The sequence below is a fragment of the Pelodiscus sinensis genome, chromosome 9 (genome assembly GCF_052426305.1).
Source record: "Pelodiscus sinensis isolate ZL-2025 chromosome 9, ASM5242630v1, whole genome shotgun sequence".
NCBI classification, from domain to species: domain Eukaryota; kingdom Metazoa; phylum Chordata; order Testudines; family Trionychidae; genus Pelodiscus; species Pelodiscus sinensis.
In genome coordinates this window covers 10,134,126-10,150,090 of record NC_143060.1, presented here as the reverse complement: position 1 = coordinate 10,150,090, position 15,965 = coordinate 10,134,126, and the positions used below count along the sequence as shown (strand labels likewise).

General features: G+C 43.5%; 1 protein-coding gene across 3 annotated transcripts in view; it reads left to right on the top strand.

The window, feature by feature from the left end:
- Positions 1–15,965, top strand: part of FAF1 (Fas associated factor 1) — a 305,232-nt gene that overhangs the window by 211,086 nt on the left and 78,181 nt on the right. For all 3 annotated transcript variants that reach the window (XM_075935955.2, XM_075935954.2, XM_075935956.2), the window contains one exon: positions 15,581–15,735. In XM_075935955.2, coding sequence (XP_075792070.1) covers positions 15,581–15,735 — 155 coding nt within the window. The remainder of the gene's footprint in view (positions 1–15,580; positions 15,736–15,965) is intronic.

Sequence of the window (15,965 nt, the reverse complement as noted above, 5' to 3'; positions counted from 1 at the left end):
TTATTTCATATTCAGTACAAAAGAAAGACATTTCGTACATCAGTTACTCTGAGTGTGATAGGAGTGAGGAAGGCAGACATGGGTTTGTTCAAATAAACAAAAAAGAAATCTAGTGGTGTGAAACATTTCTTTAGTTTATTCCAACCCAGTGACGGAATACTCTACGGTACCATGAGCTTCTCTAAGCTGCTACAGAACTACTCATTTTTTTAAAGTTACAGACTAACCCAGCTAACCCTCTGAGACTCTATGGCAGCGGTTCTCAAACTTTTTGGGCTCCGGAGCCCTTTACATGGGTAAAAATATATGCGGAGCCCCAGCGATGTATGTTAATTGTGTCAGTTCGAGGCAATTCTCAATTATGCTTTTGAAGGCTTTCCAGTTTGTCAACCTCGCAGAGCCCCTGGAGATGTCTTGCGGAGCCCTGGGGCTCCGCAGAGCACAGTTTGAGAAACAGTGCTCTGTAGTACCAGTTTCAGTTTGTGGCCCTACATATTGTAGTTTTAAATAGGTACTATGTAGATACATAGGAATAGCTAGACAAGCTGCCACAGAGAAAGTGTTAAAAAATAACCATCATGGACAAATTTGTAATAACATACTTATGTAGAAGTTGATTCCCAGTTTCAGGAAGTTAGTAGTTGACCTTCATGCTTGATAATGTAATCCATTCCTTATAATGTTGATAGTATCTAATGAGTAGCTCTGGGTGGTTCTGTTATTTAGGTGACACATTCTCGTCTCTCTCTCTCTCTCTCTCTCTCTCTCTTTGCCTTCCAGTAAGTTATTTGCTTGAATAATTAAAAACTCAAGTATTTCCTTTAATCCATGGTTGCTTGCTTTTCAATTTCCATGGGTGATTCCTGTGTCTCTTATCTTGAGAGAGGGTAAGAGATCATCTAATTTACCTTCTCAATAGCAGTAATTTTATATACCCTGTCAGATCACCTCTTGTGTCTCTCAATTTCTGTCCATCCACTTCTAATTCTTCTATTAAATATCACTCTTACTGAAGATCCTTAGTGGCCCCCTGCATTGCACACTTGCTGCATCCTGACAATTGACCATTTACATCTGCATTTTGATTTCTCACTTAGACCTTTTTTGACCTTTGGCAGAACTTTGACCTTACATGTGGGTACTTAATTTCCATAATAGGCTCCTATAATTTGACTTAATTTAAGGCTTTTTGCTGTTTTTCATCCACCATCACTCTGATTTGCTGAAAGAATTGTAATACATTGGAGCAGAAGAATATTTCTTTGCAGAAGTCTTCCCACTGTATTATGTTTGTCCATGTGTTTTATAACTTGGTGTTTCATTATTGATATGATTTACAGTAATGGAAATTGCATATATAGACAACATGCCAGCCCTAACCAAGATCAGCTAAAGAGTTACATGTAACATCCATTCAAACTTAAACCATTTCTTTTGTCATGCTATTTTATATAATTGTGGTGAATTTTGTCTGTTTGTGCTGTTTGGGGTGCGTGTGTGTGCGTGTGTGTGCGTGTGTGTGTGTGTGTGTGAATGTATTTTATTCTTATAGATATGTAAATCTTGTCATTCCTATATATTTGTAAACCTTGTCTCTTTTCTTTTGTTTGATTCTAAAACTGAGTTTATTTGCTCTACATTTCGTGCTGAAGTATAGTCTTTGTTTTCTCCCTTGTATTTCAAAAGAAACATATTTCTTGAGGTTCTTCATCTCAACTTAAAAAAAACTATTATATTATTAGCCTTTCTTGTGAGATAAGATTCTCTCTCCATATATATTGTATTATGTGAAGCATACATTAGTTTTGTTGAGTTGTAATTTGATGTGCAGGGAGAGGAGAAGTGATGGAGTCTTAAGGTGTCAGTTCTGTGCATATGAACCAACTGCTGTTGTAACCCACCTGCTGCTGTGACTTAGGCAGCAGAAAAGATAGGAAATCAAACCTTTATTCCTTCTGCTTACTGTTCAGAACCTCAAGTCCATACCTGTCACCTTTCAAAAACGAACACCATCCTGCTGCTGCTGAAGGAAACTAGTCCTTATTTTAGGAAGGGTTATATGTACAGTAGTTCTAAGGCAACTGGAAAGCTATTACAGCACTCAGAAAATAGCGCCATCTGTCTTGTCAGCCCAGGATTTGGTTAAATTGCACAGAATCTGTCTCCAGTGTGACTTGTTATATTGGCCTGCTATTCAGCAGTGTCAAGCACCAACACCACTGTCTGAAGTCATGAGAGCTGTAGCTGCTTAGCATTTTTGAAAATCAGGCCTGTAATTTTTGGCCTTTGTAATATCACCTTGGTTTGTGAGGTAGACTATACTCATCAAAGTTTAGATTGATGCTCTGTCTTTAAGTGGCACTGCTTGCTTGAGGTACTATTGGGCTGGAATCTGTAGAACACCCAAGATGCAAGAAGGAGCCTGTAAACTATTGGCTAGGTATCATGCTTTCCCTCTTCAGTTCTTTTTTGCTAGCAGAAAGCCACGTCTTTTGAAGGATCTGGAAAGCACCCTGGGCAATTCTGAGAGTAGTAAAAATTATCTTGAAATTACTATAGGTCGAAAACAATCCATTGAAGAGATTTTCAGATTTCAGAGCCTCGACTGTAAAAATGAACGTTTTACACAGCAGAGCTGATTTGGGTTCCAAAGTCATCCACGAGAAAGAGGAGAAGTCCTTGTAATATTTTAGGAACAATAACTGTAAGAGTACTAACAAAAAGTTTTGAAAAACTTTTTTTTCGAAGAGAACGTATTTAAGGGAGCAAGTGTTGTGATATAAAAAAACCCCAAGATATCTGAGCCTTATTAGAGAGTTTGCTGACTAAAAGGGCTATATTCTCATTCTCCACAAAAACTGTTTTTCTAATCATGTCATCTAGAGCTGTGATCTCATCTGAAGTGCCAATTTCTGTGTATGTAGTTTGTATATTGTATGTAGACTAAAAACCTGAATGCTGCATGAAATGTGCTGTTGATCCACCAACAGTCTTCCTTCTGATTGAATATTTTGGTTTTGCTCCAATATGATGCTCAAGGGCACTATTTAACTGGAGAGATGTCTTCTGTTTTGTGAGCCACAATACTGACTACCTACAAAATTATAGTGTACATTTCAGTTCTGTTGACTGTCAGCAACAATTTCATTTGTTTCATTAATGTAACTTGGGTTGGTCTAGGTATCTCCTTTTTACTTTTTGTATAAATCCAGACAAACAAAAATCTGATGGCTCATTGTGCAAAAAATTTATCCTTGTCAGATTGCCACTTGAATAACTATTACTATGTTTATCTCTATTTATGTTACATGACATATTGATTAAATAAACCAGAAAGATATACAATTAACATAGCACACATTAAATGTGGTGACCAGAACTGCATATAGTATTCAAGTGTGAGTATATCATGGGTTTATATTGCGTCATTTACTGTCTTTTTATCTATCCCTTTCCTAATAGTCTAACCTTCTATTCAACTTTTTTGACTACTGCTGCACATACAGCAGATGTTTTCAGAGAAATATTCACAATGACTCCAAGATCAATTTCTTAACTGGTAAACAATTACTTTGTACGTAAAGTTGGGAGTATGTTTTTCCAATGTACATAACTTTGCATTTCTCAACACAGAATTTTATCTGCCATTTTGTTGTTCAGTTACCCAGTTTGCTGACACCGCTGTGTAGCTCTTCACAGTCAGCTTTGGATTTAACTATCTGGACTAATTTTGTATACAAACTTTTCCATCTCAATGTTTACCCCTTTTTCCAGATCTCTTATGAGCATTGGTCCCAGTGCAGATCCCTAGAAAATACCATTATTTACCACACTCCATTCTGAAATTCGACCCTTTGATTCCATCCCTTTGTTTCCTGTCTTGAATCTGGTCCATGAGAGGACCTTCCCTCTTATCCCATAACTGCTTACTTTGTTTAAGAGCCTGTGGTAATGGAACTTATCAAAGGAGTTCTGAAAGTCCAAGTACGTTATATCTCCTGGATCACCTTGTCCACATTTGTTGACCTCAAAAAATTTGAATAAAGTGGTGAGGCATAATTTCCCTTGACAAAAGCTGAGTTTTCTTTTCCTCAACAAATCATGTCTTCTATGTGTCTGATAATTCTGTTCTTTAATGTAGTTTAAAGAAATTTTCCCAGTCCTGAAGTTAAACTTAACCTGTAGTTGCCAGGATTGCTTCTTGGAGTCTGTTTTAAAAATTGGTGTCACTTTGTATCCTCCTGTCACCAGGTACATGTCCTGATTTAAAGGAGAGGCTACGTAACACAGTTGTTACTTCTAAAATATCAAATTTGAGTTCCTTCAGAACTCTTGGGTGAACACCATCTGGCCCTGGTGGGTGACTATTATTTAGTTCATTCATTTGTTCCAAAACCACCTCTAATGACACCTCAGTCTGGGACAATTTCTCAGATCTTTTACCTAAAAAATGGCTCAGGAGGAGGAATCTTCCTTACATCCTCTGCAGTGAGGAACAATGCAAAGAGCTCATTTAGCCTCTCCATCTTAACTTCCTTGGGAGCTCCTTTAGCACCTCGGTCATCCAGTGCCCCCGTGGGTTATTTGTCAGGCTTTCTGTTTCTGAAGTCTTTTTTTTAAAAATTGCTGTTAGTTTTTGCATCCTTGGTTAATTGCTCTTCACATTCTTTTTTTGGCCTTCTTAATTAAACTTTCACATTTGGCTTGCAAGAGTTAGCACCTTTCTATTTCCCTTAGTATGATTTGATTTCCAAATTTTAAAGAATGTCGTTTTGCCCCTAAATACCTCTTACTCTGTTGTTTAGCCTTGCTGCCATTTTTGTCCTCTTTATTCTTTTCCGTTTGGAGTAGATGTATAATTTGAACCTCTATTATGGTATTTAATAATTTCCATATAGCTTGCAGGCATTTCATTCTTGTGACTGTTCCTTGTAATTTCTGACTAGCTTCCTCATTTTTGTGTCGTGCTCCTTTCTGAAATAAATTGCTACTTCGATATTTTCCTACCCACAAAAATGTTAAATTTGATTACTTAATGATTACCTTTTTCAAGCAGCTCAGATATGTTGAGCTCTTAGGTTTAAATCAAAATTAGATGTTGTACTAAAAGAGCTTCTCTACAAATTATTTTGGGGATGTTCTATGGCCTGTCTTATACAGGAAGTCAGATTAGATTATCATAATAATCCTCTCTGGCCTGGGAATCTGTTAAATGTTTTCCCTCTGTCTTCAAGTGGACATTGCTCTTCATTTCCAGTTCTCAAGTGTTGTTGCCATTCTTTTGCAATCGTCAACAGTTGCTGTGATTGATCTATGGAAGAAGCGTGTTTTTATGAAGTGATTTAGTATTTTTCAGGATGACAGGTGGTATATAAATGAGCCTCATCACATCATGCTCTACTAATAAACTTTTGACTGTGTTAAGCCACTTGTCAAATTCTAAGTCAGCTCTGGAAGCTTTATAGAATTTGGAATTCCACCCTCTTTCAGTTTCCCTATCTGCCATAGTGTGAACACACAGGTTTCTTCTACAGAAAGCATTCTCTAATCCAAAACTTGGAATTTTTGTAGTAGAGATGATATACAGGTGATCAGTGTGATCTGATTTGAATTGTTTGGCCTCTACCACCGTGGTATGTGAGCACTGTGCTGAAACTACATATACAACAAACATTGTAAATACAACTGATTAAGCTCTGACAATGATTAAGGATTAAGTAATGGCTGATAGTGTTCTGAGAAGAACCACAGGTTATAAATTTCCCTCTGGTCCTTACCTGTGTGTTTTGGCACTAAGACTGCTGTTGGAAGTCTGTCTAGTTCTGGTGTCTACAATTCAATAAAAATGTTGATAAATTCCAGAGGGTTTATAGAAGAGCCATAAAAATGATTGAAGGATGATGCTTTATAGTAAAAGACTCAAGGAGCTCAATCCATCTACCTTGGCAAAGAGAAAGTTAAGTGGTGACTTGATCTCAATCTGTAAGGGTCTGTTTGGACTTGTGGGATGAGGTTTACCGGGGTGGTCAACAAATGCCTTTGATGTCGACCGCGGAGCGACCAGAGTAGCGCGCCGAGCCAACAAACAGCTGATCGGCTCAGTGCGGCAGCCATTTTAATTTAAATGAAGCGGCGATTATTTAAATCGCCACTTCATTTGGGTATGTCTAATAAACTAATCTGCATGGCTCTGTCGCCAAAGCCATGTAGTCTAGACATACCCTCTGTGCCTACATGGGGAATGGCAATTTGATAATAGAGGACTCTTCAGTCTAATCCACGCAAGATCAAAAGGCTGGAAGCTGAAGCTATGCAAATTCAGACTTTAAATAAGGTGATTAGTTATTGGAACATCTTACCAAGGGTGAGGCTGGGCTTTCCATCTCTGGAAATTCTTTTATCAAAATTAGGCGGTTTTTTTCTTAACAGTTGTGCTTATAGGTCAAACAGGAATTATTTTAGAGAAGTCCTATGACCTGTGATGTGCAGGAGATTAGACTAGATAATCACAGCAGCATCTTTGGGCCTTAAAATCTGTGTATCCATGGAGAACATTTATGCCTGATTCCCTAAGGGGAACCAAACCTGGTTAGCTTTCTTGTTCTTTCGTCCTTTGTGTGTGTGTGTGTCCTCTTCCTGAGCAGGTTTATTTTAGTCTAACACTTCTGATGGTGTGTTATATGGTGGAATGCACAATCCTTAGCTTTTTCTCCATCATGTATGTAAAACAGACACACACAGTTTCCTCTGTGTCTTCTTTCTGCCAAGGGATGAACTCATAGTTTCACTGGAAATAGGTTTGAGCTTTGCCCTTAATCTGTCATCAAAATGGAATCAACTCTAATATCTGCCATGTGGATACCAAAGAGGGCTTAAATTCTGCTCTGGAGATAAAGATGATGAGAGAATATCTGTTTGTGCTCAAGTAGACTTAATTGGGTTTAAAGTCTCTAAGGCTACCTTAGATAGATAGATCAGGTTGTTCATTTGAAAGAATTAAAGAATGGGAAACGTATCCCTTTGTTCAGTTAAAATCAGGAAAATGGAAGATCTTGATTCGGAACCCTTCTACCTGTTTGAAAGAACAATTGTGTATTTACTAGATGCTACCGAGTAAGCATTTTTGCTTCCATCATTATCCTGAACAGGTGAATGTGAGATGCAGAAAGCAAAATTTCAGGTCACTAGTGTGACCAACTCTCAAAATTTTATCACTGCTCTTGCGGTTATGGGTATTTTTCTTAACGCTCCAGCACCTAGATTCACGTTGTTAGATTAGAAGCTTAGTTGACTTAATTTATTTTTAGATGGAAAGTTGTGGTTAGTGCTTCAAGATGTGGCCTTTAAAGGCTCCAACACCTTCAGGCAAATAAAAAGTTCCCAACATTTATTTTAAAAATTGCTAATGCAATCACATTATTTTGGAACCTGAAGCATGATTTTTGGAATGCATAGGGTTGATGCAAGAATTTCACCCTTTCCATGCTTGAATTTTTATATATTCAGAGGAATATCCATTTTTATTACTATTTTTGAAGTCTTATACTAAACTTGTAAGACATTTGACTTCATCTTTCATGACATTCTGATTTAGGAAAAACCAGCACTGGGCAAAATCAATGTAGCCCACATTAAATAGATTAAAAGCTAATAAAATTTAGAAAATTGTAAATGAGGAATCATTTTATAGAAGCATTACTAGTGGGCTACCACATGGATTGTCCTTGGCCAAATGCTGTTTATATTTTTCAGTGATCCGGAAGAAATTATAAAGTAATTGCTGGTAAAATGTGCAGATGGCACAAAAATTTGGGGAATGGTAAATAAAAAATGGAGATGCATCAGTTACACAGGCCAGGATCACTTGGTAAGGTGGGCAATTTTGAGCAATGTTTATTTTTAATGGAGCCAATTGCAAGGTCATACATTTAGCAACAAAAATGTAGATCGCGCTTTCAAGATGGGAGAGGGTACTCTCTAATGCATTGGCACTGAAAAAGACTTAGAGGTTTAGTAGAAAACCAACTAGACATGAGGTCCCAGTGTGATGCTGTAGTTAAGAAGGTGACTATGGTCCTCGAAGGCATAAGCAGGTTGTAAAGTTAATTTTCCAGGTGTGAACCTATGCAGTGCTTTGAGCCTTTAGGTAGAATTGGTGTTTCTGCTATGCTCATACCTTTGCCAGGCAGCACTAGAAAAAACAAGCAAAACTGATTAGTTTCACAGCTGTCAAGTAGAACACTGGGCTAGTGTGACGGCGCGTTGGGGGTTCCCCGTCTCCTGCACCCCGAAATGGCACAAACAGACTGCACCAGCCAGTGGAATTGAGGGTGGTTTATTGCTCCTCCAGCACAGCGCAGCACAGATGTAATCTGGTTACAGGAACTGGGCTAGGATGCCTCAGGCCCCCTTGAGATGGGGGAGACTGGGCCCCTAAACTCCAGCCCCTTCCCCTAGGCTCTCCTCCATGCTCTTCCACAGTCTAACTAAATTCCCCTCCAGCCCTGCCCCCGCAGTCAGGGCAGCATTCCACCTTCCTTTGTTCCTCTCCATGGGGGGTGTCTGGCCACTGGTTCAACCAGTTTGGCCTTATCTCTGCCTAGCCAGGTTTTCCCTGCTGGGTCTTGCTCCAGCCAGCAGGGGTCACCACAGCCCAGCAATTACCCCCACTACGTCACAGTTCTCCCCCCTCCGAGAGCGAACTGAGCAGGGTCACTCCGCTCGTGACCTAGGGAAGTTCGGGTCCTCTGCGTGGGAACCCGCCCCGGGGACATGGGTGCTCCCCTTGACTCAGGCCGGCCGTGGCAAGGCCCCACATGAGCTGGCTTCCCTCTGTCCACTCGCCGCCCCGCTCCAGGGCGACTGGCGCAGGCCTGTCCTCGGGGGTCACACCCACCCTTCCGCTGGCCTTGATCTCTGGCCAGGGTCTCTCGGGCCGGGGCCATGAGCCCAGCGAGCCTTCTCTGGACAGCCAGGGCGGCTTCCACCCCCGAAGCTCCATCCAGGGAGGACTTCCCCTCCCATAACTCTCTCAGCAAGCCCAGAGGGTCTATCTGGGGTAGAGACCCCCAAGCCGCTTTCCTCCTGTCTTGGGCCTTCCCGCCCCTCTGGCAGGAGTCACAGGACCGGCAGTACCGCTGCACGGCTGTAAAGATTCCCGGCCAATAGAAGTGCTGGAGCAGCTTCAGCCGGGTGCTCCGGATCCCCCGGTGGCCCCCAACGGGGACGTCGTGGGCCAAATACAGCAGCTTGAGGCGATACTTTCGGGGGACGACCAGCTGCCGCTGGACACCCCATGCCCTCGCCTTCCTGGGGGGGAGCCACTCACGGAACAGGAGCCCACGCTCCCGCAGGAATCTCTCCTGGCCACCTCTCCCCCGGGGCTGAGCTGCATGGAGGCCAGCCTGGTCCCTCAGCCTCTGCAAGGAGGGGTCTGCCTGCACCTCAGCCTGGAATTCAGCTGCTGAGGCAGGGATCGGGATCTGTCCCCCACCTCTGCCTAGGTCCGGAGTCCCAGCCTGGCTGGACCCCGTGTCCACTGGGATGGGACCCTGAGGACGCTGCCAGGAGTCCTTCCCTGGACCCACGTTGTCGGCCCCCCGCTGGCTCTGGCTCCGGGTAGGGACTAGAGCCCGCTGGGATCCATGGGGCCACTCCTCTAGGTCATTCCCCATCAGCACCTCGGTGGGCAAGTGCGGGTGCACCCCCACTTCCTTGAGGCCCTCCTTGGCCCCCCATTTCAGATGCACCCTGGCTACAGGCACCTTAAACGGGGACCCGTCTATGCCCTTCAGGGTCAGCTGCGCGTGGGGTAGTATCCGCTCCTGGGCCACTATGTCGGATCGGGCCAGAGTCACCTCCGCCCCCGTGTCCCAGAAGCCCGTCACCTTCCTACCATCCACCTCCAGGGGTATGAGGCACTCGCTCCGCAGGGGCCGTCCTGCCCCCACCCGGTACACGGAGAAATCCGCCTCCTGAGAATCAGACCTCCCAGGGGAGGTGCACTGAGCATCCTTCCCCTCTCTCTGAGCTGAGGTTTGCCTGCCAGCCCCTGCCTCTGGGGCAGCATGCCCTTCCTCCCGCCCCAGCCAGTTAACCCTGGAAAGTCCCCGGTCCTGGGACCTGGTGCACTGAGCCCTCTTGTGGCCTTTTTGCCCACAGCGATGGCAAGTTAGGCTTTGGGCTGTCTCTGTCCAGGCCCTGGCTGGTTCTCCGGGGCGCAGACGACCTGTTCCTTGGTCTCGCCCCGTAGTTGACTCCCTCCGTCGCTCAGCCGAGATGCGGTCTCTGCGCGGTTCCCTCTCTCTCCGGGACTCCCGTTCACACCCGGACCGGCTCTCCGTGAACTCATCCGCCAGTCTCCCGGCCTCCTGGGGGTTCTCTGGTCTCCGGTCCTTGAGCCACAGCCTCAGTTTGGGTGGGCACGCTTCATAGAACTGCTCCATCATGACCAGCTTGAGCAGCTCCTCTGCGGTCTGGGCTCCGACTCCAGACACCCACTTGCGGCAGTATTGCGCCAGGCGGGAGGCCAGATCCACATAGGTCTCCCGTGGCCCTTTCTGTACCCCCCGGAACTTCTTCCTGTACATCTCGGGGGTCAGCCCGAACTTGTGCAGCAGGGCCTCCTTGACTCGGTTGTAATCCCCTGGCTGTAGGTCCTCCAGCTGACTGAGCACTCCGGCCGCCTCCTGGTTCAGTGCGGGGATGAGCTCCTGCAGCCAGTCAGCTGGGGGAACCCGTTGCAGTCCACAGGCCCTCTCAAAGGCACTGAGGAACCCGTCTATGTCGCCCATGTCCTTCAGTTGGGCCACCACAAGCCTCTCCAAGCGCCTGGCAGTCCTGGGACCCTGGGGCCCATCCACTCTTGGCATAGCCGGTGCCCCGCCGGTTCTCCGCTCTGCCATGGCCAGCTCATGCTGTCGCTGCCTCTCTCGGTCCTGGCGGTCCCTTTCTCGGTCCTGGCGGTCCCTCTCTCGGTCCTGGCGCTCCTTCTCTCGGTCCTCTACTTCTAATTCCTTGATCCGCAGCTGGATCTCCAGCCGCCGCAGCTCTGCTTGGCTGGCCCCTGCCCTAGATGGGCTGCAGCTTGCAGGCCTCCTGGGGGAAGCTGTCTCATCTCTCCTGTGGGTTCCAGCGCTCCTCCCCCTCTCTGAGCCTGACACACTCTCAGGGGGGGTCTGGCTGCTTCCCCTGGGGACAAGATCCTGGCCCTGTGGCTGGTCGTTCTCTTCTAGCTGAGCAATCAGCTGGGCCTTGGTTGCTTTCTGCACAGGCAAGCCCCTCTCTCTGCACAGCCCCACCAGCTCTGCCTTCAAGAGTCGGGCGTAGGCCATCTGCCCGCTGGTCCCCTTGGTGCAGACTCACCAGTCTAGTGCTGCAGCGCCCCACGATTCCCAGGAACCGCTTCGCTCTGTCTCCAGCACGCCTGGCTCCAGGGCTTTTGCTTCTACTGCGCCTTGTCGCTCGCCGCTGGAAGCTTCATCCACGGGGTGCCGTGGATCCCACTTCTGACACCAGTGTGACGGCGCGTTGGGGGTTCCCCGTCTCCTGCACCCCGAAATGGCACAAACAGACTGCACCAGCCAGTGGAATTGAGGGTGGTTTATTGCTCCTCCAGCACAGCGCAGCACAGATGTAATCTGGTTACAGGAACTGGGCTAGGATGCCTCAGGCCCCCTTGAGATGGGGGAGACTGGGCCCCTAAACTCCAGCCCCTTCCCCTAGGCTCTCCTCCATGCTCTTCCACAGTCTAACTAAATTCCCCTCCAGCCCTGCCCCCGCAGTCAGGGCAGCATTCCACCTTCCTTTGTTCCTCTCCATGGGGGGTGTCTGGCCACTGGTTCAACCAGTTTGGCCTTATCTCTGCCTAGCCAGGTTTTCCCTGCTGGGTCTTGCTCCAGCCAGCAGGGGTCACCACAGCCCAGCAATTACCCCCACTACGTCACAGCTAGTTATATTAATTTCATGCTCTTTTGCTTGTTGAGCTTGTTAGCCAGTATCCTGCACATGGTTCTCTCATTGGTAAGAATCCCCGTCCTCATCTTCTGAATCTACTTCTTCCTAGCAGATTTAATCCTGTGATTAGTTCGATGTCTGACAAATTGGGAAGGCCTTTTCTAAAAATAAGGAGAAACTGATATCTCAGATACATCAGCATTGTAAATTATGGCAAATGCTGCCTTTTTCATGGCCAGAGTAGTTCTAGATTGGCTGGTCTAGAGATTGAAGCCACCTGTTTGGCCTCAAAACAGATTTCAAAAATAGGGTTTCAGATGACTTTACAGTATTCTGCCCTGGTAAGGTGTCTGAATTGAGACCTACCTCTTGATTTGGTGGACTGCTCTCCATGTGTATTTGGTCTTTGGACTCTGAGGCTGTCAAGAAGAATGCTAATTAAGATCTTTGTTTCTGAGTTGTGGATGTGTATCAAGCAAAACCAGAACTAGGCTGGACTTACAGGTGAAGGGCACCATATCCCTCATACCAGTTCTTTGTGCAGTCCATTTTTTCAACATTTTTTAAGATCTGCTTGTTTGTTTGTTTCTACCTAAACCATCAATGATCAGGATTCCCTCATTCCTTCTATATGTATGCAAAAGAAATGCATTTTTTCTCAAGTGCTGCAGGAGTGTATAAGTGTTCTTGAGTCCTTGAGGGTCAAGACTAGTAAACTGGTGAAGTGGACTGGGCTTTTGCACAAGAAGTCTGTTAATGGGAGCCCTAGTGTGTCACTGGTAAAGGATCCATCCCTGAGGCCCTCTTGGAATATTAACATAATGTGGACTTTGTCCCTTCTTATCTTCTTCAGTACCTGGTATAGGAATGGAAGTGTCAGAAAACTTCTTATCCAGATAAAGTCCCTGGTGCAACTATATACTGTCTAGGTGTCTGATTTTTTTTTCCCAAAAGTTCTTTAGTCGCTTAGAGCTGTTAATTTTCAATTAGACTTATGCTTCTTAGTCATCTTAGGGCCAGATTTTTAAGGGCATTTGGGCACTTAAAGATGCAGATAGAGCAATTTTCACAAGCATTTACGCACCTACCTCCCATTGCAATCAATCTTTAAAAATCAGGTCCTTGGGCATTTTTGGGAATCCCGGCCCTAGCATGTTAGAAAAACCAAAACATTCATTGTAAAAAAATATCAAAGCAGCATACATTTTCCTAGCAAAGGATGCTCAGGAGATGACTGCTTTTGAGGTTTTTTAAAATGTATTTTGCATCATTTAAATTATCTTCCCACTGCCTCTGTTTACTGTTATCCTAATGGTTAATCATAATGTGGCCTGCAAGCTTTTGAGGCTGTGTTTTTATAGGTGCAATCAACTGCAGTTACAAATGATAGCCTAACCATGGAGCTACCTGATATGTGGACGCAAATGACGATTAAACCACAAAAAAGAGAATTCAGATTTAGACATCTGGGGTGGGTGTGTGTGTGTGTGTGTGTGTGTGTGTGTGTGTCTTGTTTACTAAAATTTGGCCCTAATCTTAAAACTGTACATATTTTGGAACATTCAGTTGGATGGAATCTAATATTTAACAGTTTCATGGGGTTGTTTCTTTGGAACTAAAAGTGTTTCTCAAGAGCCTTTTTTTATCAGCTCCCAGTGAAAAGAGGAGAGCAAAGCCATCCGCTTACCACAAAGCAGTGCCACCACAAAGGAAAGATTAAGGGTTTAGAGAGAGGTCAATGTGGGTTTTTCTCTAACTAAACACTTTCCTAAAGTTTCCTTGTGGAAAAAATAATGAAGTCATCTAAGAGTTTTTAAAGAATTTTTATTTCTTTTTCACCGTCTGCATTCGCTTGTCTTCCCAGCATGGATGTTTAATCTTTCTAGGCTTTGTGAATTGGCCCAAATGAATAAGTGGTGAGCTGTCTCTCTAGGAGCTAGAGGCTTATTCTAAGGCCCTAATCACTGAGTAAACACATCTTTGCCCTCCCTCTCTTACAACTGCTATATAATAGTCGAGATTCTAGCACAGTAACCTGGATATTGCAGGGATCGATGCTTTGAAATGCAGAACGGTTGATCCTCAAAAACAGACAGTGCCTGATCTTCCCCTGCCTCTTTCTTCTTTTTAAATTAAATATCACCACAGAGATGCTGTTTTATTGCTTGATATTGTGCATTTGTGCCCTGGATTTTCAAGTTTAGTTTCAGTCAACACTGTTGGCTGCACTTATATGGAACTCTGCATGTCAGGCTTATTAATGGCCTTTCCTGGCACATGTGTATTTGGTTCTGAAGAACATTTAAATTAAATCAGACAAACATTAATGTATATTACTAATCCCGTTCCCAAAGTCTAATGTTCAAATGTACTCTTCTTTTTGTTTAAACAGGCATTGCTAAGCTTTACCCATAGCCAGTGTTCTAGGTTATAAAAATGATTTTTCTAAAAATGAATTGATCCAAAATTGCACCCCATATCTTGAAATGTTAATGCAAAGAACCAGATCAATATCCCGCTTTAGATGTTACTGCTTATGGATAGATTTTCAATTACCTTTACAAAAATTACATGTAAAAACCATTTGCTGCACTTGTCACTTGCCTTCTCAGCCTAGATATTTAAGCAGTATTTTAAAACAAGATCCCTGACCATTTCTGTGGTGCTTTTTAAAAACTGTGCTTTTGATTTATTCAGATATCAGAGTATGTTCTTTCCCTTGCTCCATCTTTTCCCCTGTATTATTCCCTTACATATACACAGATACACCAGTTACTTCCTTTCCTGACATGTAGTCTGCCATTATATCTCCATTATGGGGAAGATGCACAGTTGCATTATTGTCTATGCTTGATGCAGATTTAGGTATTGTTTGGTGGGCTCTCAGAAGAATGATGGAGACGTGATCCTTTCCTTTGCAAATACATACTCTCTAAAATACTCAACTTCAGTAAAATGGGAAATCACAATTGTTTCCTAACTTGACTGTTATGGTAAGTGCCAGGCTGATGACAATTCAATATCATTGTAAGCTGAATGTTGACCGTTTACTTTGTTGTGACATCAAGCATGTTTGTGATAATATTCAATACAGTCCTCTTTTGTCTTTACTGTGCAGCAGAAATAGTTAGCTTATTCTCAGAACTAAATATGAGATGAATGTTCCTTGGTATGCATTTTAGGACACTTCCTGCAGGTACTTTAGTTTCAATTCTATTTTTATTTTTGGGTTAAAGTGCATATCTTTAATATTAATCTACTCTAAGGATATCTATCCCAAATCACTTTCTGGTAATAAGTAGAAATTTTCACTTTTGGTCCTTTACTTGGATTTTGAAAGAGATTGTTAATTATTCAGATTAAAAATATTTGAGTGGATTTTGGGAGCGGGAGGGCAATTTGACTTTAATTAGAGTTTGATTTTTCCATTCCATCTTACTACATGTTCTGTAAAGTTCTAATTCAGCTTTTCATAAACAGCATTTGTTTATGTTGACAGTCAGTCACACACTACAGACCATCATGTGCACACTAATACACAAACCTACAGTGGCGATTATAAATTACTAAAAAGACTTCTTAGACAGGTGTTTTCACTGATCAGTATTTTCTCCTGTCTTTGCAGAGAAAGCTTCTTGCTATCTACCTCCACCATGATGAAAGCGTACTAACCAATGTGTTCTGCTCACAAATGCTTTGTGCTGAATCTATTGTTTCATATCTGAGTCAGAACTTCATAACCTGGGCATGGGATATGACAAAAGAAGCAAACAGAGCAAGGTAATACAGTTTGAGTTGTGAGCTGAGCTGCTTTTCTTTCAAGGAGCTTGCCATGTCTATGTAACAATGTTTTGTTGCTTGGTGTCTATTTAATTAAAGAAAAATCCATTCTGTGTTCTCTAGTCTAAGTTAGCCTAGCTCCAATGAAGTCAGTGGAGCTATGCCAGTTTACACCAACTGTGAATATGGCTCTTTGTTCTCATTATAAGATCATTCACCATTGTTGTTAT